This window comes from Sorex fumeus, unplaced genomic scaffold, assembly GCF_029834395.1.
Source record: "Sorex fumeus unplaced genomic scaffold, SorFum_2.1 ptg000047l, whole genome shotgun sequence".
Classification (NCBI taxonomy): domain Eukaryota; kingdom Metazoa; phylum Chordata; class Mammalia; order Eulipotyphla; family Soricidae; genus Sorex; species Sorex fumeus.
This window is the reverse complement of record NW_026606104.1, coordinates 6,869,672-6,897,590: the sequence shown is the minus strand read 5'-3', so window position 1 is coordinate 6,897,590 and position 27,919 is coordinate 6,869,672. Positions and strand designations below refer to the sequence as shown.

Here is a 27,919-nt window from a genome sequence, read left to right as displayed (position 1 = left end):
ACCACACCGCCCGCTGCCCGGCAGCTGTGGTAATGAAGTGTCCCTGGGCAGCCCTGGAGTTAGCCAAATGGTCATTAAATGTGATGAGGGGTTTGACGGTTAATGGTCATGGAAGGAATTAATGGCTCATGGTGTGGGGGAGTGACGGCAAGCGCGAGAAGAGCAGAAAGGGACGGGCGGGGGAGGCTGGGCACGGGAACCAGGAGTGAGGCGAGCAGGGGCAGCTGGGGTGTGGGAGAGGGAAGACCCTCCCCAGAAGCCTGTGAGGTCGGGGTCACGTGTATCCCCCCATTCCTGGATGAGGAAACTGAGGCTCAAAAACTAAATGCGGGGCTGGAGTGACAGCACAGTGGGTAGGGTGTTTCATTGCACGTGGCCGACCCGGGTTCGATTCCCAGCATCCCATATGGTCCCCTGAGCACCGCCAGGAGTATTTCCTGAGTGCATGAGCCAGGAGTAATCCCTATACATCGCCGGGTGTGACCCAAAAAGCAAAAAAAAAAAAAAACCCTAAATGCTCTGCTCAGGGCTGTCAAGTAAGAGAGGAGACTGCATTTGAGCAGGGAAGGGACAGAGGGGCAGAAAGTCAGAACTGGAATATGGAGAAGGAGCAGAGGAGGGGCAGAGGGCGGAGGAAGGCATCTGTCCCCCCTCCCCCCGGGTCCCACACTCACAATGCGGTCTGGAGGGGGCGTGCTCCCGATGAAGCACTCCACCTTGCCGCCATCGCCCCTCACGGCGTACTGCACCGCCTCGCTGGAGATAATGGGGGGCCCTGGGGGGAGAAGGGGTCATCAGGCCATCTCAGAGTCACAGGCCCCCTGCCCAGGTCCCGCTGTGCTGTGCTCGAGGCCACTCACCGTTCACGTAGAGCGGCACCTCCCGCTCAGCCACCCCGATCCGCGGGACGATGGCGCGGCAGGTGTAAGTGCCCGCATCGGCCTGTGTCACCGACTTCAGCAGCAGCTGGTTGCTATTGCTCAGGACCTGGGCAGAGAGAGCAGCCTCGGGTGGGGAGCCAGGAGGCCTGGGCCCCTGGTCCGGGCGGGCCCGGAGGGGGGGAGGCATGGAAGAAAGCAGGAAGGGCCACAGGTGAATGCTCAGGAGGGACACAGGCCCCAAGCAGGTGTCTCAGGCCAACCCCTTCCCCTCCCCCGCTCCCGCTCTGAAACCTGCACTGTCTGCAAAGCATAGGGACAGGCAGCAGAGGGTGAGGGGCTGCTGCAAGAGCTGGTCGGGGATGCAAGCTCTCCCGATGACCTGTTCTAGAACCTTCTCTGACCAGCAGCCTAGGAGGCTGCATTCTGAAATCCCTCTTTCTGCAGCTTCAGCCCCAACCCTCTAAGAAAGTCTGCATGCTCTACAGCTGGTGACCCACCAAGGTCCCCGACTCCCAGGCGGTTCTCAGGGCTCAGGGGCCCAACCCCCACCCGGGGCCATCTGTCCCTCTCACACCCATCGCCTCTGGGTCAACCTCCCACACCACAGTCCTACACAGGTGTCCTCTGAGGAGGGGCTGACTGCAAGCGTGTTCCTCCTCCCCTCAACTCCGAGAACCCAGAGAGGTCAGGTTCAACTGGAAGCTCAATGCCGGGCCGGCAGCGACCCCAACCCGTCCCAGCTCGCAGGATGGGCAGAAGCATCTACCATGTTTGAGTCCTTTTTGGTCCAGGTGAGGGTGAGAGGGGGGTTCCCGACCCAGACACACGTGAGGGTCACATCAGAGCCGATATCCGTGGTCGTTGGCTTGGGGTCAACTACGATCCGGGGGGCAACTGAGGGAGAGAGAAGCACGTGCTCAGCGTCTGCTGCTCCAGCTGTGGCTCTGCTCCCAGGAGCCTTGTTCCTTGAACCTCCGCTGAACGTCCCCTCCTCCTCGGCTCCTCCCGCCGCCCCCCTGCCCACGCATCCCTGCCCTCTTAGAAACTCACAGTGGACATTCACTAAAGTGCTGACGTTGGTGCTCCCCACTTCGTTGTGAACTTCGCAGGACACGGGCTCCGTAAAGAAGGAATAGTCCACATTCGTCTCATAGCGACTCTCGTGGGCGTCTTCGATCACAAAGCCCCCCTTAGCCCACCTGGGGAGGAGGCAAACAGAGGGGGATCGGGACTTGAACCCCTGGACCTCAGTGGGCAGCTCTGCCCTCGCGGCCTCCTCCGAGCGCTCCCAGGCCCTGCCTCTTGCACCTGTAGCCCAGGATCTCGGGGTTGGCGGTGGCCTGGCACGTGAAGACAACATGCTCGCCCTCCTGCACAGTCTGTGGCTCAATGGACAAGGTCACCGTAGGAGGATCTGCAGAGTGGGAGAGGGGAAGTCAGGGTCCTCTGTCCCTCGGATTTCTTTTTTTAAAAAATTTTTAAATTTAGGGGCTGGAGCAATAGCACGGCGGGTAGGGCGTTTGCTTTGCATGCAGCTGACCCGGGTTCAATTCCCAGCATCCCATATGGTCCCCCAAGCACTGCCAGGAGTAATTCCTGAGCGCATGAGCCAGGAGTAACCCCTGTGCATTGCCGAGTGTGAGCCAAAAACAAAAAAAAATTTTTTTAATTTAAAAAATATTATTTTTATTAATTTATAATTAAAATTAAAAATTTTATTTTTATAAGGTTGCTCACAATAATTTATTACATTCAATATTCTAACACCAACCCCACCACTATTACACCATCTCACCACCACTATTTGGAATTTTCCCACCACAGGGTCCCAGCCTGCTCCAAAGGCAGATCCTAAATAATTTATTCTGTATTGTTTGTTAAGAGTCTGGATTTCTTTTTCTCCCACAAGCATAGGTACGCAAACCTCACCACCTGTGGCCATTTAGAGATTGGGTTAGCAATATACCGGCACCCCCAAATAAGGCAGTCAACTTCCTCACTAAGGTGCTTCAAGACCAAGGGAAGAAATAAGTGGATGTAATGACTCACTAGGGTCACTAGGTGGCAGTGTGGGCTCGCTCAGCTCATTAAAGGGGCATCATTTCCCTCTTGCACATGCAACCATCCTCTGGCACAGGGAATTTCCGGGGAAGGAGGGCATTCCAGGTGGTCTCCCACTCTATCTCATTTAATGCTACCTGCCCTGAGAAACAGGTATCAGCCCTTATCTGAAACCTCCGGGACAGGATGCTTTTCAGAATTGGTGATCTTTCAAATGTTAGACAAGGAGGGTGAGGATGTGCATGGACTCCTTACTGGGAGAGGACCCCACCAGCCCCACAGCAGCCGCCTCTGGACAACACCCCAGCCTAACAGACAGGAAAACATCTGCGAGGAAACACAGATGAGTCAAGTGAAATACATCTTACATAAAAGCTAGGAGAGCCCCTGTTCAGGTTTTGCCAACAAAGCACCTTTGCAAAGTTAGGAAGTTCCACAAAGAGGCTGTGGACCCACATCTGATTTTCTGCAGGCTTACAGTCTTGGACACTGAGGCCCAAAGGGGCGTCATCATGCTCAGAGCGACACTCAGCTCAGAATCACCACCAGATTTCTCTGTGTCGGGTAGGCAGCGCATGTACCCATCTAGTACCCTCTGCCTTGTGGCTCCCCTCCCCCCAGGACCCTCCTCACGGTGCACGTCCAGCTCTATGGAGGTCTCCTTGCCGCTCGGGATGGCCTCGTTCACGCTGCGGCAGGTGAAGACGCGGCCGATGTCCAGGTCTGTGGGGTTGATGAGCAGCTGGCTGACGGTGTTCTCGCGCTTTCCGTCCTTCAGCAGTTCCTGGGAGGGGACCCGGGAACAGAGGTGAGAACACCCCCCCCCCCCCCACTCTCTTTGGGGGTCTATGGCATATGTCTTGTCAGCACAAGGACTTGAGTCCGTCCTTGTCCAGCACTGCGACTGCATCCTGAGGGTCTTGCCAGCAGTGCTCAGCACTCAGCCCTGCCCATGGCTGGGGACCCTCCCCTGACCTCCAGGGACTTGCATTTCATTGTTTCTGATTTTGTTCTTTTGGTTTTTGTTTGCGGAGGAGCATCCCCAGATGTTCTAGGAGCCACCAGGGCTGCTCTCAGTGGGGTTAGATATTAGCCAGACTCTGCGTGCCATGGAGCCACTTCCCAAGGTGACTGCAGTTCATTATATTTCATTTAGTTTGGGGCCATGTCCAGTGGTGCTCAGGCGTCACTCTTGGTGCTGCTGGTGAGCCATGTGGGCTGCGGGGCTTTGAACTGGAATCTACTACATCCAAGGCCTTCCTTACCCCGCTGTATTTTCTCTCTCTGGTGATTGCTCTTCAACCGGCACTCAGCCACTTACTTTGCCTCTTGCCTCGATGTGCTTTTATTTTTATTAAGAGATCTTTTTAAAGAGGCATTTCAAGTTTACCAAAACACTGAACAGAAACACAGGGACTTCCCATCTGTCCATCCCCCCAGTTCCCCTCATATTAACAGGACAAATGGGTAGCATAACCAAGGATTCAAAGCGGATACCTGATTACTAATTAAAACCCGGTTTAAGTCAGCGTTCATTCCTGGTGTTGGACTTTTCCCCAAGGCTGGGCCTCATCGTTGGAATTTCCGGAGTTTCTCCTCTTCTCTAAAGTCCTTCCTGTCCCTTGTGGCCCTCAGGTCTCTACCAGCCTGAACCTGGGCCCTGGGCCAGTGGGTTCTGCCAAACCAGCCGTGACTCCCCTGCTGAACCAGAACCTCTAACAGTACCAAGAACTCGTAGCTTCAGAGCCTTATGCTGGCTCAGTGGCGTCCAACCTGAGGCCCCCAAATACAGTCATAGGAACCACCGAGTTGATTCCTATATTGCAAACTGCCTAAGGGAAACCACGTAATTGGCTAACAATTAAGGTCTGCAGCTTGGCAGCAATATACATGACCCCACGGGACCACTACAGCGCTGCTGCCACCAGGCAGTAACAAGTTCCCACAGCCACCTGGGGATCCCTGTCTTTAAGGGACATATCAAGGGGACAGACCAGCCAGTAAGTTTGATTGCCAAAATATTTCAACACATATAGCTCTAGGGGGTGGGAAATAGCAGATTTCTCGGTGGTGAGGGCTAAGTACTACTAAACCACATTCTCCCTTATCAAATGGTGAGAGCCAGAAAGCGGAACTGTCCAAAGCCATCCGGCCTCTAGGGCAGATCTAAGCTGGGCTGGCCTGGGGCTGGCCAGCAGGCAACACAGGAATTTAGCAGAGGGCTGGGTCCCCAGAAGGGAAGCTTCAGTTTGCAGAGCAGACCCCGAACTGGAGACCCCAATGCTAATCGCGGCTCCATCAACTTCACCTGGTAGTCCTGTGCGAGCCACCTGCTTTAAGTCTCTGCCACAGCTTCCTCACCTGTAAACCTGTCCTCTCTACCTCCCTAACCAGAGACCAAAGGGAGGAAGTAGTGATGCATAGCAGAGAGAGGGTGCAGGGAGGGGTCTGATTCAGGTACCACCGACTCTGCTGCATACCAATCGTGACCTTGAGCAAGTGCTGGATCTCTGAGACCATCTGATTCCTCTTTGTAGGGAGGAAATAAAACCCATGAGGTGAAGACTCCCTGAGGATTAAAAAAGACTGACCGGCAGGAGTTTAGCACTCAGAGCGCCTGGTACTTTGTGGGTGCTCATCAGGGCAGCAAATATCACCACCATCCTTAACCTTAGTGTGACTAATGCACAGCTTCATCAGGAAGCTGGCAATTCACTTTTCACCTCTGAGCTTCAATTTTCCCAACTGTGTAACGGGCTGGGGGTGAAGGTCAGGGGATTAGGCCAAATAACTTTTTTAACTAAGACCCTAGCCCAGAGAGAAAGGTGACTTGGAATGAGGTCAGGCTGGCAGGTGGGGGGAGGGGGGGAGATGGAGGTCTCACCGTGCTCGCCACAGCACCCTCCTGCTGAGTGCCATCCCGGAACCAGATGATGGTCGCAGCAGGCTTGGCGTTGAAGGCTCGGCACGTGAGGTTGTGCGGGGTGCCTGCCTGCAGCAGGATCACAGGACCGCCGTCAATCTTGGTGTCCTCTGGGGGGACTGTGGGGAAGAAGAGAGCAAGGTCAGCCCCGCGTGCAGTCAAGGGCCCCCTACGCTATCCTTGGAGGCACAACCTCCCCTCCAGGGCTAGCACCTCCTTCCCCACCACCAACGATCGCTGTGTCCACTTCCCTGTGCTGGCATGGCCTGTCCTGTGCCCCCCACCCCCCATCCCCGGTTGCTATGGCCCCAGCTAGAGCCGTTTTTCAGCCCTGAACTTGCAGCTGGGGTTCCTGGCACACAGGCTGGAGTGGCCTCCAGTTAGGACAGGGCCGAGCCACCTCTGGGCAAAACTGCTCCACCCCATGCTGCAGTCACTACCCCCGGGGACTCCTGGTCTCTGGCCCTCACCCACCCAGCCCTGCCAGGAAGTTCTCCCAGAGTGCAGCTAAGAGGCTGCCATTTCCCGCTCCAGCGCCCCCAATCCCGGGGGTGAGTTCCAGGTACTGCAGCCCGTTCCGGGCTCCTCAATCCTGCAACACCCTCATCCAAGTCTCCTGTGGCATTTGAAAGCAGAGGTGCTTTCCTCAGAGCTTCAGTGAAGCTACCCCCCACCTCCCGCCCTCGATCACAGCCCCACCACAGCAGAAGCCTGCTGTCACCACAGCCCTGCAGTCCCCAGGCAGTCATTCAACTGGGCAGCAGCTACCTGGGGTTTGGGCTACTTAGGACTATCCATCCTTCCTCCCTGACCCAAGCTGCTCTCCAGGGGATCCTGGGGCCAGAGCCATAGGACAGTGGGGGAAGAGGCAGTTGCCTTGCAGGAGGCTGACCCAGGTTCGATCTCTGGCACCGCATATGACCCTCCAACCCTGCCAGGAGTGATCCCTGAGCACCCCTGGGTGTGGCGCCCAAACACAAAAACAAACAAACAAAAAAAGGGCAGGGATCCTGTCTCACAGCGATTTACATTGTACCCAGTGCCGAGAACATGGCAAAGCAGATTCTTGCAAAATTCTTCAAGAACTGAATCCAACAGAGGCCCGAGAAGAGGAGACATCAAAAGCTTCTTCTCACTCGGGCCCTGGCGTCCACTCCATTCCAAGGTCGGGGGTTCAGGGGATAGAGTACATGCTTGACGTGTGTCAGGTCCAGGTACCATTCCTGCATGCTGCCCTATGTCCCCCGGCCTGACAACAGACAAGGATGGGGGCACAAGGATTTGGATGGTGACCTTCCTCGTCTACCCAGTGTTCATCACACCACAAGTGAAGACGATTGTATTTGCTGTGAGCAAACTAAGAAGCCCCAGTGGGGCTGCTTCCCAGGGGACCCTGAGCATTGGCCCAGGGCCCACAGAGAGCAGGGAGAGGCAGAGCTGTGTGGGAGGCGAGGGACAGACGTCTGCAGGGTGGCACGCCTGGTACAGAGCGGCCACTTGCTGCCCGTCCCAGCAATCTGCCAACTGGCGCGTGTCAAGTGGCAGCTTGGGAAGCACACGTAGCCCAGAGTCAGGCTAGGTTTAAGTCCCGGCACCTGCACCTGCCTCCCAGGTGAGTCTGGGTGCATCCTTCCAGTCACCAAGTCTCAGTTTCTGCCACAGAAATATCACGTGCTTGTTTAAAGGACAGTACAGGGCAAGCGTGAGCCCTGGGAAGTGTCTGCGCTACAGTCCGGGTTAGCACACACAGCGCCTGCTGACCCTGGTGCACCAATGACTCACCCACCTGCTTCAATGCGGGGCGGGGGTGGGGGGTGGGGATGGGGTGAGAAGACAGAAACCCCTGGGTTCAGCCCTGCCACTGGTGTCTCCTTTCCATCTGGGTCCCTCCCACTTATAGCCTGGGAGAAGATAATTCATCTCTTGCCTGTAACCAGTCCACCTTCTTCTAGAACTTTCCAAATTCTTTGCCTACTGCTCTCTGTAGCAGGGGCAATGGAAAACTAGGCTCTATAGATGTGTGTGTGTGTGTGTGTGTGTGTCTGTCTGTCTGTCTGTCTGTCTGAGTGTGCATAGCCATTAGAGGGCACACATCGATGATCATAGTTGTTTGTAAACCAATTTTATGAACTGTAATTAAAACAGTATGTCAGCAGGTAGATGGGCCTTATGACCATTATTTTTCCTGGTGTATAAAATTTCCCCAAGAATTTCAGCCTCTGCACCTTAGAGCTACTCTGAAGGCAAAGTGAGCTCAGGGTTGTGAAGTCCACAGAAGCTAATGTGCCATAATGGTCAGTCACTTTTCTGCCAGCCACTAAATGCTTACTATCAGTGCTCATATCTCCCCCTCACCCAGTGCCTCTCCGCCCTGTCATGGTAAATGCCATTAACCCCAATGCACAGCTCTCGATAGTATGTTCAAGATCAAGGGCACAGTGAAGGGGCAGGGGCGGAAGGGCTGGGTCAGCCCTGGGCACCTCGCTGGAGGTCATGCTGAGAAGGAAGGTCTGGATTACATTTGTACCTGCTTCCTCCCAGTCCTGGGGTGGAAGGGCAGCAAGAGGCTATCTGGGCCAGGAAGCTGGCTGCGGGTGGGCACTGAGGGGCAAGAGGGTTGATGGGGGGCCCTGTGCAGACTCCTGTGCCCTGCCCACTGTCCCTAGGATCCTCAGCTGCCATGAGCCCTGGCTGTGCAGGGCCTGGGGAATGGGGAGATTGGAGATGAAAACGGGAGAGGAAGGAGCGGCCCAACACACATTCCGTCTGTCTGTCTGTTTGTCTGTCTGACTGCAGGGCACCCCCTGCTGCTCTCCCCCAACCACCCAGCCTTGCTGGGCTCTGTGGGTCTCCATGCTCTGCAAGCAGGAAACCTGGGAACAAGTCAGCCACCCCTCCCCACCCACGACCCCTGCGATGCTCCTGCATCCACCTACCAGCCATTCAGCAGGCCCAGTTCCCGTGCAGACTTCTCTCTCTCTCTCTCTCTCTCTCTCTCTCTCTCTCTCTCTCTCTCTCTCTCTCTCTCTCCTAGCACAAAGCCAAGCCTCTGCTCCTACAACACCCAAGGGCTCGCTAGGCCTCCAACACTGTCTCTGTGCTCTAGTGGGAAGCATAGAGGAGGAGGGGGTCAGGCCCTAGAACTAGGCTGGGACCCTTCAAGGCGGGACCACTCCCGCCCTCACCAAGGCCACTGTGAGGGACAGAGACCTCCTAAGTGACTCCTGACCAGCACACAACCCTGAGGGATGCGGGACAAAGTCTGGCCATCCATGACCGTGCCTGGTACTCAGCCAGCTTCTGCTCCCGCACTTCCATCCCGTCCCTAGTCCTGTCTGTCCGGACCGGGAGGAGCAGGAAGTTTCCCACCAGCTCTGAGTCCTGCTCAGCTCCTCCAGGGTCTTTCTAGCCCAGAAGGTTGCTGCGGGCTTCCTCCGTCCCTCCTCTTCCATCTGACTCTCATGTCTATGCAGACCTTCAACGGTCACACAGCCCCGCCGAGGCCTCTGCAGGGTCAGCAGAAGTGGCATGGCACCATCAGGTCTCACTGCCATGGGGAAAGCTGCCATGCAGCCTCAAGGCCTCTGCAGACTAGAGGCGGCAAGATGGCCCTGGGGTCACAGCGCCCAGTAGTCCCGGCCTCTCCTTCCCGCACACCTCCACAAAGTGACAGTAGCCGTGACCCCCCCCCCCCCCCCCCCACACACACACACCAGAATTCCAGCATCCACTCCACACTCTAATCTCGGCTCCTCTCCTCACAGCCAGGGACGCAGGCAGGAAGGGCAGGTCGAATAGAGGCAAAGAAGAGGGGAGGGGCTGGAGGGATAGCACAGTGGGTAGGGCATTTGCGTTGCACGGGGCCAACCCAGGTTCGATTCCCAGCATCCATATGGTCCCCCAAGCACCACCAGGAGTAATTACTGAGTGCAAGAGCCAGGACCCCTGTGCATCGCTGGGTGTAACCCCAAAAAAAAATTAAAAAAAGAAGAAGAGGGGAAAGAGTAATGACCAGCCAGACAGGGAGGGGCCCCACTGGAGACAGGCCGGGGAAGGCTCACAGCTGAGGTAACCAGAAAGACTCGAGCCAGAGATGTCTGGGGAGGCTGGGGGAGGCCTGGCGCCTCACAGCCTGCCTCACGCCCTCTCGGATCCGGAGAACCCCTCATTACGCAGACGTGTCCCTGCCCAGAGCCAGCTGTGCCCTGCTCGTGGGCAGCCGAGGCGGCCTGGGCTGGGCCGGGAGCGGGGTCGATCCAGATGCAGCAGGAGGCCGCCCGGAGCTGGCCAGTCCTCAGCCCACAGGCCCGTTTCTTCCAGCTCAGCTCCCCAAGGAGGCCACAAATGAAATCATGGAGGAGGAGGCGGGGAAGGGAGCCACAAGGGACAAAGGGGGGGAGGGAGCGTGCGGGGACATGCAGGGAGAGAGGCAATGGTTAGAGTGGGGCCAGTTGCGGGGAGAGAGGTGGGGACAGTGAGGGGCCAATACCCCTCTGCTCTGGGCCACAGCCAGACAAAAGCCCAGACTTGACGTGGAGCAAAGAGGGTGCCCACCATAGCCCACAGGGGCCATGACACTGCCTAGCTGTGGGCTTGGCTGAGCTTGGCCGTGGAGGGGACAGCAGAACAAGGGGCAGAACTGGGTAATGGGTGGTGGGAGTGGGGTATCCACATTCCCTGCACACACGCATGCGCGCTCGTGTGTGTGTGTGTGTGTGTGTGTGTGTGTGTGTGTGTGTGTGTGTGTGTTGGTGGTGGGGGGAACGATGGGCCCGATGTGGGGGGGGCGCTGAAGAGAGAAGGGTCATTACTGAGCACAGTGAGCTTGGCCCTCCGTGAGCGCAGGGCGGCCTCCGTGGCCTGGCACTCGTAAGAGGCGTCATCAGAGAGTTCGGCGTCCGTGATCTCCAGGTTGTACTGCCCAGTGTCCGCGGAGCCCACCACCCGGTACCTCGGCCAGGCTGCAGAGGAAGAAAGCAGAGACACCTTTATCCAGGAGCCTGCCCTGGAGGATATAGCTCCCCCTTGTCCCCCCCACCACTCATGACCTTCTCCCAGGTCCTGGCACCCTGGGGCAGGCACATGGGCATGGGCAGATGCTGCCTTGACACAAGCCCCCAAGAGTGAGGCGGGAGCCCTCAGCGGGAGGGGCAGACGGGGAAGGCGGGGGCTGTGGAGATGGAAGCTTGAAGCTGTTTGCAGACAAATGTCTCTAATAATAATAGGGGGGAAGGGAGGAAGGCAGTCAGCAGGGAGGAGAGGAGAGGAGAGGGGAGGCGAGAGCAGAGGGTGCTAGGAAATTCTGCGCAGAGAGCTCAGCGGCCTCTGCCAGGGGACTCAAGGCAGGCCTCAGTGACCTCAACAGCAGGGCAGGCCAGTAGCCCCCCGTGGGGGCGAGGGGCTCTGGCTCCAGCTGCCTCCCCTCAGCTAAGTCTGAAGAGCCAGAGGCCTCTCCTCACCACCCTCTTCATCGACCTCTCTTGCTCTCTCTCTCCTCGCTCTCTGCTCGCTCTCTCTCTTTCTCTCTCTCTCCCCCTCCTCCTCTCTGCCTCTCCCTCTCTGTTTTTCCTTCTTCCTCTCTCTCTTTCCTTTCCCTTGCTCCTTCTCACTCTCTCACAGGCTCTCACCCTTTCTGGCTTCCTCTTACTTCCCCTTCCTCTCTGTCTGCTCCCTCCCATTATCTCCCTGTCCACAGGATATCGATCCTTCTTACTCCATATCTATTGATCTCTCTCTCTCTCTCTCTCTCTCTCTCTCTCTCTCTCTCTCTCTCTCCCCCCCCCCCCTCTCCCAGTTTCTTTCTCTTTCTATACAAATTTCCCTTTCCTGAACGGAGACAGGGAACCCACAGCCAATAATCCAACCCCTGGACAACAATAAGAATGAAAATATACACTCCCTCATATCCTCTTGTATTTTTATCATTAGATTGCAAGGCAGAAAAAGCGTTTTCGCAAAGCAACTTCCGTCATTTGGTTCCAGGGCCACTGAAGCCACCGAGAGGCGGGCCGGCCGGTCACGACAATTGTGCCGTGTATCCACAGGAGCCAACAGAGATGCAGAGCGGGGGAAGTGGGTATCCTAGGGGCGCCCAGCCGGCAGGAGGCCATGGCAGGACTTAATGCAGGCTCAACTCTGCCCCGCGGCCTTTCTAAATGTCTTTTCACTTTCTTTGGCACCCAGATTAGCGTTTGCTGTCACCACTGGCCCTTTCTTGCTTGTTTACAGATTCAGTGTGCTCGCCTCAGTTCCAGAGTGTTCCATGAAGACTCCTGGAAAGGTTCTTTGGGTTCAGGCCTCTCTGAAACCCACCCACTATGAGGAGAGGATCAGGGTCCCAGCGCCAGGCAGAGGGAGAAGAGTGCACAGGGCAGGAGGCGGGGCCTGAGCACAGGTGTTGGGTGAGGAGGGGAAGGGGGGTTAAGGGGAAGCCGGGGGCAGGGGACACAGAAACGAGGCCATGTGCTGCCTGAGCTGGCCCAAAGGCTCACTCACCTTTGAGGCCCTGGCCCATGCCCAGTGCCAGCCCATCCTTGGTCCACTGCACGATCCCCGAGTAGTTGAGTAACACGCAGGGGAGCACGGCCCGCTGCCCCGCCACCACGGTCTGGTCGGCTGGCTCCTGGCTGAAGCGGGTCTGGGTGCCTGCCAACAGCAAAGTGGCCCCAGGTCAGGAAGTGAGAGCAGGGGACGCCACCAAGTCTGCCCCTCTGACTCCCGCTCGCTCTCTCCTTGCAGGGGTGGGGTGCTAGAGAAAGGCCCTTTAGGGCCCCAGTCCCTCCTGGCCCTGCCTTCCTTTCCCCTGCAGGACGGTGCCACCCACTGCTCTGGATTCTTTTATTTATTTATTTATTTATTTGCTTTTTTGGGTCACACCTGGCAACACACAGAGGTTACTCCTGGCACATGCACTTAGGAATTACTCCTGGCAGTGCACGGGGGACCATATGGGATGCTGGGAATTGAACCCGGGTTGGCCGCGTGCAAGGCAAACGCCCTACCCGCTGTGCTATCACTCTAGCCCCTCTGGAGTCTTTTCTCCCTCCATGGCCCACGCAGCTTCATGTGAGGTTGAGCCCAAGCCTCCCATTATGCAGGGGGAGACACAGATATCCGGGAGGCAAGAAACTTCTCCGAGGAACCTGGGGAGCTAGGGTAGGGTGAGGACTGGAGCCTGGAATCTTCCCCCAGCCCCAGGCCACGAGGGGGAGTGACCGTGACAGTGACCTCCTTGGGATGTCACAGCTCCTTGGTCCTGGAGCCACAGCCCTTCCTGGGACATGTGCCCGAGGAACAAACTCGAAGGAACTCATGTCGGCCACAATACCCACGACCGTTCCCTACAGTAGATGCAGGCAAAGAACACGCCCAGGGTCACGCGTGCTGGTGCGTGGCTCACTCTGCGGGTGTGGGGACAGCCCAGCGGCTCTGACCCACCTTTGGGTGCACCTGCGCTGACCTCATTTGCCCCTCCAGCACCGGGGGGGCATGAGAGTGTGAACACAAACACACGCGTGCCACCCACGGCCCTCCCTGTGCGCCCAGCGGGAGGCACCGGCCATGTGACTCGGCTCCGTTCTCCCTCCGGCTGTGGGAGCTACACATGGCTGCCTGCTGGCAGTGCGGCTCGGCCGGGAGCATTTGATTAGAGAACTGCAGAGTAATTGCCTTTAATTGTGGAGCCTAAATGGAGCGGGGAATTGGATTGTGGGTTCCATACCCTGCCCCCCCTCACACACACACTGCTTGCACCCACCCACTCTACCAGCACTAGTTGGGCACTGGTGAACGGGCCAATGGCCATCAGCTTCCCATGCCAGGCTGTGGGAAAGAGGAGATGAGCGTCTGAGGACAGCAAAGAGCTAGCCACATGCCGAATGCATCAGGCCATCCCAGCCAAACTTGGCTATCCACAGAAGTCAGGGACTCCCTCTTCTTCCTCCCCAGCTCAAGAGACCTGATCCCTAAATCCAACCCGTTTTAAGCTCCACATCCCCAAACTTCTCAGGTCTTCCCTCATTCTTGTGTGTAAACAGTTCCCAGACCTCCACGACACCCGAGGTGAGACCCTCGTTTCATTCTCTCCTTGACTCCTGCCCCTTCTCTCTTTCTCCTCAAGTTCCACTTCTCCCCTTCTTTCCAAATATCCTCCCACTTCCAGGAAGCCCTCCTACACTGATCTCTCAGCTCTCTGTGCCACCCATCAGGAGACTTCCGATCCCAACCTCCCAGAGGGTGTACCCATGTTTGTCGGGGTCATCAGGGACTAGAAGGCAGCTGGAGAGAAGGGTGGTATGCAGAGAGCTTATTTGGCCAGAGGGGGGCGCTCTCCTCCATACCATGTCAAGAACCAGGGGCCCTGCTGGACCTGACAGTGGTCAACGCGTATGTGATTTCAGCCTGTCCGGATAATTGTGCAAACCCAGCTCTTAGGTCAGCGGTTAGGCCCTCCCCAAACGGAGAGAAAGCTGTCCCGACACCGTCTGGAATTGACAAGTGACCTCACAACCAACCTCACCCATGTCTTCTAAGGAGGCAAAGGATAAACTGCGGCCCCCTCCCCAACTTCCTGGGATTAGGGTGGCAGGTGCTGAGATCCTGGGGGAGGGGGTAGGTCAGGTGAGCAGGCAGCATTATTAATTCAGGCATTGCCCTCATTATTATTCAAATTTATTCATACCCTTGCGCATTTCTCTAGAGCAGCTAGCAAGCTGCAAACTCTCCACACTGACACTGATGTTTCTCCTTCCCGTGTCCGCCCCCCCCAGTCCCCATCCCCCCCCAACCGGGGCCCAGTAAAGGGCTTAGGAGCAGAGTGGCCTGTGAGCGTCATTCCAAGAAGTCGTCAGAGTCACAGCTGGCCTGCGGGGCCCTGGGTGCTCAGGCTTCCCTGGAACCTGGGGAGGACAGTGAGAAGCTGGCTTTGGTCATTGTGTGCGGCAGCAGCTGACCCTGTGGAGGGATAGCAGGACAGCCTGGGAGTCAGCGGCGGGGGGAGGGTGACCTTGGAAGTGTAGCTGGTCTGCCGGGGGACAAGTCTGAACTCAAGAGCAGAGAGAGCTGCAGGCCTGGTTTGTAGAGAACAGGATTTCTTTTTTTTTTTTTTTTTTTCTTTTTGGATCACACCCAGTGATGCTCAGGGGTTACTCCTGGCTCTGCACTCAGGAATTACTCCTGGCGGTGCTTGGGGACCATATGGGATGCCGGGGATCGAACCCGGGTCGGCCGCGTGCAAGGCAAACACCCTACCTGCTGTACTATCGCTCCAGCCTGAGAATAGGATTTCTAAAGTGGGCATCCCAGCCGGAGAGAGGGGTCTTAGGACAACTGGGGGCTGCCTTCTCTTTGTTTGCATAAAAGAAGGTTGATTTCCATGGTCCCAATGATCCCGCCCCCCCGCAACTGCCCCCAAAGGGGGGCACCAGGCCCAAGAAGTTGAAACCTTTGACCTAGAGCGTCCGGGCGAGTCACCTCCTCTCCTTGCCCCATCTCCCTGCTGGTGAGCACCCACCAAGGGGCCTCTGGGACCCTGCGCGAGCACAGGTATGTGAGCTGCCTGTATCCCATGCTCTGTGCCCATCAAGCCACAGCTATGGCCCTCTAGGCAGGCAGGGAGGGCCGGACATCTGCACAGGAAACAGGACAGTGAGGGCCATGCCCGCCAGCCTGGGGGCTGAGCAGTCCCTTGGGGCTTAGTTCTGTAAAAGCAATTTATTATTTTAAAAAATTTTTTAATGAATTACCATGAGATAGTTACAGATTTACAGACTTTGGTGATTATGTTTCAGTCACACAATGATCAAGTACCCATCCCTTCCCCAGTGCTCATTCTCCACCACCAATGTTCCCAGTAGTCCCCCACCCTGTCTCTGTGGCAGGCACATTCCCTTTTACTCTCTCTCTCCTTTTGGGTGTTGTGGTTCACAATACAGGTACTAAGTGACCATCATGTTCGGTCCACAGTCTACTTTCAGCACACATCTCCCATCCTGAGCGAGCCCTCCAAGCATCATTTACTTGGTGGTTTCTTCCTTATCTCAGCTGCCTTTTCCCCCAGCATGTGAGGCCGGCTTCCAAGCCATGGAGTGATCCTCCTGGCCCTTATCTCTACTATACTTGGGTATTAGTCTCCCATTCTGTTACTTCATATTCCACAAATGAGTGCAGTCATTCTATCACTTAGCATGACACACTCCATGTTGATCCACTTATGCAAATTTCATAACTTCATCTTTTCTAACAGCTGCATAGTATTCCATTGTGTAGATGTACCGGAGTTGTGGAAGCAATTTAGTGTGGAGCTCAGAGGGGCAAGTGCGAGCCCTGGAGAGAACCCAGAGAGGAGGGAGGGGAACTCAACTCAGGGACTCAGGGACAGGCAGCCTGGAGCTGGAGCCCGCAGGTATCTGTTGCCCACAGCCTCTGTGACCAGGGGAGGAGCAGGGACAGCAACCAGAGCCTCCGGGGCTCCCACCTGGCCCCTGCAGAGGATGGAGCCCCAAGTGACACCTCTGCACTCAGCCCACAGCGTCTGTCACTCCTGCACAACCTTTGCTACAAGCCTCTCCCTGGACATGCCACTGCTGAAGTCACCTCCTCTGTGAAGTCCCCCATGCCTGCATGCCCTCTGAGACCTGTGCCAGGTTTGTTGCAGGGCTTCCCGAGAAGCCTGTCCTGAGTAAGCATGTGCTTTGTGCCCTTCAGTGAGAGGAGAACAGGGCTGGGAGTCAGTGGCGGGGGGGGGGGGGGGGGGGGGGGGAGGCGAGGGGGGGGAGGGCTCCCTGGGAGGGAGTCTGGAAGGTTCTGACATAACAATGATGGGGCTGGGTGTGAGAAGAGGTGACTGTTGGAGGAAAAGCCTAGAAAGTGAGTGGTGGGTGCAGGACAGCCCCACAGCAGAGGCCAGAGAGATATAACTGCAGATGACACATGTGCCTGGCATGCAGAGGTCCAGGCTCAGCATCTCCAGGCAACCTCCCCTGCCCACCCCCGAAAAGGAAAAAGAATAAAACAAGCAGGAAGTTAGAAGCGCTGGGGGTGCAGCCACCAATAGTGGGCATTAGGTGTGTCTGGAGAGTCCAGGGGCTCTCTGGTCACTTGATGTCATGGACATACAGACCCTCTCTTACACCTGCCTCTGAATTCCCGCAGCCCAGCCCCGTGTTCCCAGCTCCCCTCAGGACATAACGCCGTCACCAAACATCCTAGAAGGTCGGGCTGCAGAGAGCCCAGAGGCCCAGCTCCCGTCCCAGCACTACCTAATCCCGGAGCGTTGCTGCACATGACCCCCTACCATGGAATTGGGAGTAGCCCCCAAGCACCTCCGAGTGTGGCGCCCACACCCAAAACAAACGAACAGAAGGGGTCTGTCTTGCAGCAGGGTTGTGCTACGAGGGCCAGAGAGGCAGGTGAGAGGAACGGGGAGGGCCTGACACTGATACACACGGAAGCAGAAGCGCCCATCAGCATTCACAGGCTGGGCCACTGGCAGTTGCCATTCAGGGGGAGCTCCCAGGGCCAGCGCGGTTGGTCCTTATGTGCATTTTTAATTAATTAATTAATTTGCTTTTTGGGTCACGCCTGGCAATGCACAGGGGTTACTCCTGGATTTGCACTCAGGAATTACTCCTGGCGGTGCTCGGGGGACCCTATGGGATGCTGGGAATCGAACCCGGGTCAGTTGCATGCAAGGCAAACGCCCTACCCACTGTGCTATTGCTCCGGCCCCATTGCGTGCATTTTTAAGTGAATCCTACTTGCTCTGGACCCACATCTTCCCTGTCTTCAGTCACCAGCAGGGCTCCTGAGTCACCATGGTGAAGACAATCACTGGGTAGGGCATGCAGGGCTGCACACACCAGCGCCAGGCTGCAGAGGACAGCCAGGGAAGTGAATGCCTTGCCACGAAGGGTAAGTGTGTGCCACGGGGGGTGGGGGGGGGGCGTGAGTACATGCCACGGAGGGTGAGTGCATGCCTTGGAGGCCAGGACTCTCCTGCGATTCTCTCCAGAAATGAGGCCATGAGGCTGGTGAGCCATGGCCCACCCTTCCAATAGGGGCGCTGTCTCTGCCCCCAGGACAGGAGGTTCCCAAGCGGCTCCTCCATGGTTTGCAGGCAGAAGCTTACCTAAAGGAGATGGGTAGCCAGAAACGAGGACTAGAGCCAGCAGACACAGTCCTGAGGGCGACTGGGGTGTGAGGGGAGGTGTGAGGAGAGGTGGATGCTGGGGAGACCAGGCCTTCCTGTAGCTGCCCTGTCCCCCAGCCTTCCTGCCCGCCCTCACCCGGCCCAGCCTCCCACACTGTCCGGGTTCCTGGTCAGCGGCACCATCACCAGCTGCCATGGGTTAGAGCTCACTCAAGTGTGCATTTCTGCCTCTTCCCCTGCCCCTGGAGCACAGTCACTGTGCCTGACCTCTGCCCTCTTCATTCCGCATCACTCCTTGGTAAAGCCAACTCCTCCCTGTCAGAACCCAGCAGAGAGCAGGCCACTAGGCAGCACCCCTCCGGTCATCACGCATGGCATGGTGGGCCAATGGGCAGCGCTGGCTGGTTAGTCTCCCCGCTTTACAGCAAAGGGGAGTTAAGTGATGCTTGGGGCACCCGAGGGAGAGACATGAAGCGACGACTCAGAACGCCCCAGACATCATTTCCCATTTTTGTTTTTGGTGTTGGGGATGCACTGAGTGGTATTTGGGTGCGACTCCCAGTCTTGTGCTCCGGGGTCCCCCGGACGGTCCCAGGAGTCCTGTGTTGCAGTCCCTGCTCGGAACCCAGCAGAGAGCAGGCCACTAGGCAGCACCCCTCCGGGCATCACGCATGGCATGGCGGGCCAATGGGCAGCGCTGGCTGGTTAGCAGGGCTGGAATCACTCCTGAGATGGAAAATGCTTTGTGGGGGATGAGTGGAACCCCAGGGGGCGTTTCTGATTCACAGGATCCCAGAGAGTAGAAAGGTCAAAGGGCCCTGTAGCCACTCGCCACTCCCAGGACACCTCCCGCCCCCGCCCCTTAAAGGACCCCGAGAGAGGGGGCAAAGCGCCTCACCCAGTTGGCAGGAATAGTGCCCCTGGAGTCTGTGAATGCCATCCCCCCAGCGAGAGAGGCTGACGCTCCCCATCTCATGCCACCCCTGGGATCTCTGGGCTCGAACTCTGGCCTCTACAAAGCTTCCGCTGACCCTGCTCCAGGGCTTCCCACATGCTGCCCACAGTGTTAGGGTCGATGACAGCTGGGGTAGGGGGTATAAAAGGGGAGCAGAGACGTAGGGGCGCACTTGCTCTCAGGGGAGACAGACGGCCCTGATCGCTTAATTGATCAGTATCTGGACTCTGTGCTTGGCGCAAAATAAAGCCCTACTGAACTTCGCATGTCTGTTGCACGCGTTCCTTAGGTCACAGACCCTCACGCAGCACTGTCCTGCCTTTCTGGCTCTGTCCTTCTCACAGACTGGAGGCCAGTCAGCTCCCCTGTTCCCATGGATGCAAGCCCTCAGGTCCCTCCAGGCCTCTCCCCCACTAAACCCTCCGAGGGAAAAGAGGTGGGATTGCATTCTGGACCTCGATCAGAAGTGACCTCCGAGTGCACAGCAGGAAGGAGAGAAAGGCTCGAAGCCTCACACACAGCACCCCTCGTGGGCAGCCAGCGCCAGGGTGCTGGGCCCACATTCCCTGGTGGTCCCACTCCCGGGACTCTGCCAGCTTGGCCAACCAGGAAGCCGGGAGGCAGGAGCGGGGGAGGTGGGGCCAGGCCCTGTCTCCCCTGATTCATCAAACAAGCAGTAATGAACCCCCTGGGCCACAGCAGCCCCGTGCTATCCACTCCAGCTTGCTGCTGGTTCAAAGGGAAGCCTTTGATTCACACCGACAGCTTTCAGATGGAACTAAATCTCTCCACACTCCACTCTTCCTCCTGCCACTCTCCCCCTCTCGCGGCTCTCCCTCCCTTCCTCCAGACCAGCCATTCCCTCTCTGCTCTGGAAAAAAAAAAAAAAGAAGAAGAAGAAAAAATACCAGTGTTGCATTCTCTCACCAAGGAAGGACGACTGCAATCCTCTCAGCTGGGCCAACAAAGAGGAAAGGAGAGAGATTTGCACTTTTGATAGAGGAGACAGAGAGGGAGAGGGGGAGGGAGCAGGGGAGATCTGGTGCGAGGCATGGAGGTGTGGGGTGAGGAGGGGGAGAGAGGCCCTGCATGGTGAGGACAGAGAGGGGAGGAGGGCAGAAACCAGCTGCCCAGCAAAGGCAGGAGGAACAGGGTTTGTGCTTCTCGTATTCTTGTGTGTGTGGAGAGGGGACAGGGCGCATGCAGGGACAGGAGCCAGAGCTCCAGCCCCAAAGAGCATGCTTCCACCGTGTGTGTCAGAGAATATGCAACCCTCTCTGGGGAGAAGGCACTGGGGACCCGCTGTCGTGGTGTCAGGAGATACAGCATCAGCACGACCTCCCCCTCCCTCCCCCCAAACACCAACACTAGACAAGTTTCCAAGTGCTCATCCGCCAGCCTCGAGGATATCCGAACGCTGTCTGTGTGCTGGGGTCACAGTTTGCAGTAAGGCAACACAGGGCGCATCTGAGGCCCTAAGGGCCTTCCCTGACCTTCACCACCGACCTTCAGCACCTTGGGTCTTTCGGGGAGCAGGGACCATAGACAGAAGAGTTCTCGCCTCCTTCCTCGCCACCTGCCTGCCAACCTGCCCTGAAGTCAACACAGCTCTGGAGGGCGGGCCATGGCAGCGAAAGCCAGAGGGGACTCTTTCCAGGGACCAGATGGGATTTCACAAGTGGCCGCAATCTGGCTCGTGTTCCCTGCAGTGGGCAGACCACCGTGGCGAGCGGCAGGGCCTGGCGAGCTTGCAGAAACAAGATGTCTGGATTTATTGGCCAGGGCCAGGACAGAACTCTGAGGGCACTGGCCCAGCACGGCTGGCAGGGAGGGCCAGAGCACTGTAGGCCAGGAGTCAGGAGGCGGGGGAGGGAGGAGGGTACTTGCTCGGGTTCTGCCACCAACTAGGTGTGTGACTCTGGGAAGTCACTGCACTTCCCTGGGTCTTCGTCTTCTCCAACTTCTCCAAGCAGAATAACGTTTTCTTGGACTGGCCCTGCCATCTGCCACACCTTGCTGGGGCTCCAACAGAAAGCCTCAAGTGAGCCTTCTCTTGGACTGAGGAAGCAGGTGCACCCGAGGCCATCCTGGCGCTTCCTCCATGCTGGAGTGTAGAGGGAGGCAGGCAGTGACAGGGGCTGAGAAGACTTAGGTGCCTTATCTGGTCTAGGGGATAAGGACAGCTCTTGTGACTTCATGCATGAAGCTTTCAGTAGGTCCCACAGTGGGAAAAGGCGAGAAATCTGAAGGTAATCCTAGGTCATTGAGTCACCTGCCAGCCCAGGTCCACTCACAAGGGCTTGTCACTTCCCATGAAAGGGCCAGGCTGGAGCCGAAGGGAGAGTACAGCAGGATAGTTTCGGATAATTTGTCTTGCATGTGGCTGACCTGGATTTGATCCCCGGCATCCCACAAGGTCCCCCAAGCACCGCCAGGGAGTTCCTGAGTACAGAACCAGGAGTAACCCCTGAGCATTGCCGGGTGTGACCCAAAAAGAAAAAAAAAAGGCCCGGCTGGATGGGTTGGAGCCCCAGTACCACAGGGAAGGTTGCATGAGGCTGACCTTGCATGAGGCTGATCTGGACTTGATCCCCATCACCCCAGAGGATCCACTGAACCCTGCCAGGAGTGGTCCCTGAGCACCGGGTGTGGCCCAAAAACCAAAAAGGAAAGAGGATGGAGACAAAGGCATAAAGGAGCTGAGGTGACCCTATGGCGTGGGGGGAAAGTAGGCAGACTGGAAAGGAAGAGCAAAAATCCTGTATGAGAGAGGTCAGAGGAGCTGGAGCGATAGCACAGCGGGTAGGGCATTTGCCTTGCACAAGGCCAACCTGGGTTCGATTCCCAACATCCCATATGGTCCCCTGAGCACCGCCAGGAGTAACTCTTGAGTGCAGTGCCAGGAGTCCCCTATGCATTGCTGGGTGTGACCCAAAAAGGAAAAAAAAAAAGAAAAAAGAAAAAAGAAAAAAGAAAGAGGACAGGGTGGAAGAGCTCAATGGCAAAGTGCTTGTCCTGCAAGCCAGCGAGAGGCCACTCAGCAGTCCCCAGCAAGCAGGCACCTGCAGCGAGCCTCTTAGGGGTGCATCTCCAGCACGTGGCGCCCACAGGTGCCAGCAACGCAGGTGAAGACAGGCAGGTGGTGACACCTGAGCAGCCAGCATGTGCACAACTGCCACAGCCCAGGGAGTGTGACGCCTGGAGTGTGCGCTCAAATCTCACAGCTGAAAGTGTGGCCCTTGTGAGCAGCGGGCAAGGAGTGATGCAGAAGAGGCCACTGGGATGGGGGGCAGGAACCTGCAGGGGTGCAGCAGGGCCCCTAAACCCAAAGGCTGTACCTTTATTTTTGGAGAAAGGGAGGGTCATCACCAGAGGGTATGCACAGGGCACATCTCAAATCCCCAGTGCCTTCCAAGCCAACCCCACAACCGTGGGGCTAGGCACATACCAGTTCCAACGGTGCAAGTATGAGACGTGAGGAATCTCATTCTGGAGACCCTTCCCCCGCCTTTGTATTTTTTTTTTGTTCTGTTTTTGGGCCACACCAAGCTGTGCTCAGGGCTTACTCTGGTGGTGCTAGAGGGGACCCTATAGGGTGCCCGGGATCAAATCCAGGCCAATTGCGCCCAAGGCAAGAGCAGGCAGTACTCCAGGCCCTGGAAACTCCTTCGATAAAGGGAGGGAGGAACAGAGGGCAGCCAGAGAGAAATGATGGAGAAGACCGGGAAGAGGGATAAAAAATGAGAGGAGAGAATCAAGGGGGAAAAAAGTAATGAGACCATCTGGGAGAGGAAAATGAGAATGAAGATAAGGACAGAGGAGCAGGAGAGAAGAAATTGGAGCCGGCAGAGGGGGGTGGGGAGGCAGAGGGGGGTGGGGAGGGCAGGCAGTGGGGCCCAGGGCTGGGCAGAGACAGGAGGAGGCAGGGCTGCTGCAGCGGGTGACCACCCTCTGGCCTCATTCCAAGGGCGGCAGCATTTAGGTCAAAGAAAAGGGGTGAAATCCTTGAGAAATAGATGGGATTTTTCAAAGGATTAGCTAAGGAGAGGAGGAGGGGCAGGGGAGGCAGGGAGGAGGGGGACAGGCCTTATCTGAGGCACTTTGAAAGGCAACCATTGGCGGGGCAGTCCTCCCCCCACTCCCCTTTCTCCTGCCCCTTCACACCAGCCTCAGAAGCTGGCTAAAAGCCAGTGGGGTGCTATTTGGGAGGGGGATCAAAGACAGAGCAGACAGGAAGTTTGTCTTCAGGTCTAACCATGTTTGCCAAATCCCATAACCACGCGCCCCCACTCCAGCACCCACTTGGGCAGAGAGAAGGGGGCGGGGCTGTTCCTGAAAGCCCAGGTTCTCTGGAAGGCCTCCTGCCTTGCACCACTCTCACTCATTCTCTGATGAAGCCAGGTTGGGATGGAGCGCCTGCGGAGGGAGGAAGCCAGAAGCCGGGGGCAACAGGGTTCAAGCAGGCTCCAAACCAGGAAGTGGGCAGGCCGCTGCGTCTCCAGAGAGGTCTCTGGGAATCCTTAATACTAGTTTCTGGAGACAGTACAACAGATGCTTGCCTTGCATGCAACCCTGACCGGACTTTGCTCCCTGCTACCCACAGCAAAGAGGGTCCCCCTAAGCCCCGCCAGGAGTGATCCTCGAGCATAGAGCCAGGAGTAAGCCCTGAGCACTGCCAGGTGTGGCCCCCAAACAAATAATAATCATAGTATTTTCTGGAAGCCTGGAGAGCCAGGACAGCAGGGAGTGATCACTAAGCACAGAGCCCTGAGCAAAGCTGGGTTGGCCCCCAAATTCAAAATTAAAACCAACACTAACAGTTTCTGCAATAAAGAACCTCAAGGTGAGCATTCTTTTATTTTTTTTTTGGTGGGGGGGGGGGTCACACCCGGCAACGCACAGGGTTTACTCCTGACTCTGCTCTCAGGAATTACTTCTGGCAGTGCTTGGGGGACCACATGGGATGCTGGGAATCGAACCCGGGTAGGCTCATGCAAGGCAAATGCTCTACCAGCTGTGCTATCGCTCCAGCCCAGTGAGCATTCTTTACTTCAGCCCAAATTAAAAAAACAAAACAAAACAAAAAAAAAACAGAGGGAAATCTGGTTTCTGATCCCTGGCAGGAGCTCCTATAAGACTTGTCTGTTTTGAAGTTGAGTGAGTTTTATGACTTTCTGCACACACCATCCCAAACATCTTCCTCTCAAAATTGAAAGCTAAACCAGCGAAGACAGAGGCAGGGGTGGGGCCTTCATCTCCTCTCAAAATCAGGACAGCTCCAGCAGCTGCACATAGCCCCCAGGGTCCTGGGCCCTGGGGAAGGTCCCTGCGTGCCTCCAGCCCTGTCCTGGCACCGCAAAGGCTGGCTGGGCAGACACACGAACGGACATCAAACACATCCTTCACTGGATGTACCCAGCCTTAGTACTAAGCATGAGCTGCCTCACAGGGGACCTAAGTTGCTTAAGTCAGTTCAGAACCTTCTAGAAGCATGAACTTCCCATCACCAGATGTGTGGAAGGGGAGGCTGGGTGACCAAAGGGATCAGAATAGCATCTTAGTTCCCTGTCAATTCTGGTCCTTATGATTTTACTCACACACTTCATATGGCTTCTTCTTACTCTGGACATACACCCATCAAATAATCGATCTGCAACAGTCTGATCAAGGTGGACTGAAATAGTTGGCAAAGTTTAAAGGAAGAAACTCTCAGGGTCCAGAGCGATAGTGCAGGTAGGGCATTTGCCTTGCACACAGCTGACCAGGGTTCAACCCCCGGCACTCCATATGGTCTCCTGAGCACTGTCAGGAGTAATCCCTGAGCTCAGAGAGAGTAGAAAGCTCAAAGCACTGTTGACTGTTCACTGTTGAGTGTGAACTCAAATCCTCTGCCCCCCCCCCAAAAAAAAACAGAGCTCAAAAGCCAAACAGAAATTCTGAACAGAGTTGGTGGCAGAAAAAGAGCAGGTCAAAGCACAGTGGAAATCAAGGCTATTGACAGAGGTGGAGGATGAGGCACATGTGGTAAGACACATATGGTACCCAGCGGCCTCTGGTGTACCCTGGGCAACACCATACCAGGGACAAGAAGATGTGAGTCAGGTTTCTGCCCCAAATCAACCATAAAACTTCAGCGAGTCTACACCTGGCCATGCAAGATATGCAGACAGGGAGCTGTAACCAGCAGTCACATGCATGGATCTGATTCCTGAACCCTTTACCTGTAAACTTAAGGCACGACTGGTGTCAAGCATCTTCCAAAATGACTATGGCGGAAATAGGTGCTTCAAATCTGCTTACTGTTCATGTGAACACACCATGAATGACCTCTCAGAGAAGGTCAACTCAGTTCAATATTCTTCCATCTACATGATAAGCACTTTCGGACTGTCTGCTACACACCAGGCACTGTCCTGGGCTCTGGGACAACAGGTGGACCAGACAGACCTGGGACAACAGCAGCAGCTTGGTCTCACTGGTACGCCGAAGAACAGCCATGTAGAATGATGTCATGTCATCAAGGAATGATGGGGATGGAGAGAGAAACCCCTAAAATCAATGCATGAATTTTTTTTTCTGCTACAAGTCCCAGTTCCATGCTTAATGCCCGTTCTTTCCTGCTTTTTCCATTCTAGATCCTTTCCACAGTTACAGCCTAGACACTAGAGGCCTTGATGGTCACATATGCAATTCGCTGACTAGACTTGTATTGAGTCACAAGGACAAGGATTTCAACAGAGAACTGGGGGAAGGGCTTTCCAGACAAAGGGAAGAGTGTGAACCAAGACAAGGAGACATTAAAGACAGGCCAGCTAGCAGTTGGAAGTGGCTGGAATTTGGGCACCTAAAGGGACTGGAACCAAGGGCACATCTCTTTAGAAAACAAACTTTTCTGGGACCAGGGATATGGTTTTGTGGTAGAAAACATGACTTTCATAAATGAGGCCCTGGGTCCTGTCCTTGGCATTGCAAAAAAAAAAAAAAGACAAAGAGAATAGGGTCGGAGTGATAGTACAGTGAGTAAGGCTCTTCTTGCCTTATACACGGTTGATCGAGGTTCAATCCCCACTACCTCATGTCTCGAGCCTGCCAGGAGTGATTCTTGAGCATAGAGCCAGGAGTAAACCCTGGGCATCGCAGGGTGTTCCCCCTCCAAACAAAACAAAAACCCAAAAATAGGAAGAGCAGAGGAAGAGGGGGGAGAGTGGGAGGAAAGAGGAAGAAGGTTTTTTTTTTTTTTTTTTTTTTTTTTTGCTTTTTGGGTCACACCTGGCGGTTACTCCTGACTCACACACTCAAGAATTACTCCTGGTGGTGCTTGGGGCACCATATGGGATGCTGAGATAGAACCCGGGTCGGCCGCGTGCAAGGCAAACGCCCTACCCTCTGTGCAAACACTCCAGCCTGAAAAAAGGAAGAAGTTAGAGGTAAAAGAAACAGGAGAAGGAAGAGGAGGAGAAGGAGTTAGAGGAGGAAGAGGAGGAGGGGGAAGAGGAAGAGGAAGAGGAAGAGGAAGAGGAAGAGGAGGAGGAGGAGGAGAAGGAAAAGAAGGAGGAGGAGAAAGAGGAGGACCAATTCAGGTTTCTTCTGCCTTCTAAAACCTTCCAGGCTGGACAGTGACTGAGAGGGTCATAAGCAACTGAAGCTCAGATTCAGAAAGATAAAGTGGGAGCTGTGGTTTATCCACACTCTACAGAGCCACAACATATAACACAGTAAGGTTCGGGGATGAGCTTAGATGACCCAGGAAGAATTAGGCACCGTGTGGTGGTGTGAGTGCATGGGTGGCGTAGGGTAGCATGCGTGTATCTCTGTGCTAAGAAAGCTGGTGAGTGTTACTGCATGTATACAAATCAGTGTTGATTATGTAACCGCCAAAAGGAGAATGGGCACTTTTGCCCATAACTAGGACATTCTCGGCTTTTCCAATTAATCTCCATTAAAAAGATTTCCCGCAAAGACGCTTCTGGAGGCCCCAAGTTGGGGTCATCTGGATCAATCCTGCGTAAAGTAAAAGCAGCTCCCACCGGCTGCTGAATCGATCCATCTAACTTGGTTCATTCTACACGTGCAAGAGGCATGGAATGTTAATTTGCCGTGGGAGTGGAGGGAGCCTGGAAGTGGAGGCTCTGTAATTAAAAGCTGTAGGAGCGGCGTCTCGGCATGGAGGCCTGCAGTCGGCAGCAGCCCGCACAGGAAGGAAGCTCTTCAGGTTGATGATGCTGGGACTGGGGGCTGGAGTGCGAATCCCTGTGTCTGTTCTTCCTCGCTCTGACAGTCGGATTGTCGGCTGGAGCACAAATGCCACCAGACTGGGGAAGCACCCAGGGACACTCAGCACTTCATCTTAGTACTCTCGGAATTCCAGGCCATCAAAGGGGGATTGATAGTGGCAGTGACCAATTGTGAGTCCTAGCAAGGGTCCATGGAGACCCTTGGTCTCCTGTTCAAGGACAAGCAACCCGCGGAATACTTTTGGGACCCCAAAGCATCTAATATCCCGGGCAGTTTTGTGGTTCTGTTGTGCAGGAAGGGGAGAATAACCTACATGGATGGGGTGCAGGGCAGCTGTCCGCTAGCAAGCCATTCCAATCAGGGCTACGCTCATCCTTCAAAGCCTCTCTCCTCCAGGCAGATGTCCTGGAAGTGCTATAAAGAAGATACTGATTGATTTTCCAATTTGATTTTCCAATTTCATCTTTAAACCCATCCATCCCAAACTCCCCTCTTCAGCTTCTCAGATAAGTACCTTTCAAAGTTTCTACTTCCCCCAATTCTGCTGATCTGGGGATAGACAAACACTGCCACTGTAGGGCAGTGCCCCCTCTCCTTGCCCCTTCCCTCAAACTACCCAGATGCCCAAGGAATGGGGGTCAGAAGTCATTAATGCTGCAAACTCTCACTAAAGCTGCAGGGAGGCTGGGGAATGAGGAAATTGTGGGAGCCACTTG

At 55.8% G+C, this 27,919-nt stretch overlaps 1 protein-coding gene across 2 annotated transcripts in view; it reads right to left on the bottom strand.

Moving 5' to 3' along the window:
• Window positions 1-27,919, bottom strand: part of KIRREL1 (kirre like nephrin family adhesion molecule 1) — a 101,489-nt gene that overhangs the window by 5,110 nt on the left and 68,460 nt on the right. The window contains exons 2-10 of one of the 2 annotated variants that reach the window (XM_056123125.1): window positions 12,361-12,510; window positions 10,677-10,826; window positions 5,827-5,984; window positions 3,576-3,726; window positions 2,190-2,295; window positions 1,932-2,080; window positions 1,648-1,775; window positions 861-1,035; window positions 675-775 (exon numbers count right to left, since the gene is read on the bottom strand). In XM_056123125.1, the coding sequence (XP_055979100.1) occupies window positions 675-775; window positions 861-1,035; window positions 1,648-1,775; window positions 1,932-2,080; window positions 2,190-2,295; window positions 3,576-3,726; window positions 5,827-5,984; window positions 10,677-10,826; window positions 12,361-12,510 (1,268 nt within the window). The remainder of the gene's footprint in view (window positions 1-674; window positions 776-860; window positions 1,036-1,647; window positions 1,776-1,931; window positions 2,081-2,189; window positions 2,296-3,575; window positions 3,727-5,826; window positions 5,985-10,676; window positions 10,827-12,360; window positions 12,511-27,919) is intronic. The other variant, XM_056123126.1, reaches the window with a different exon arrangement.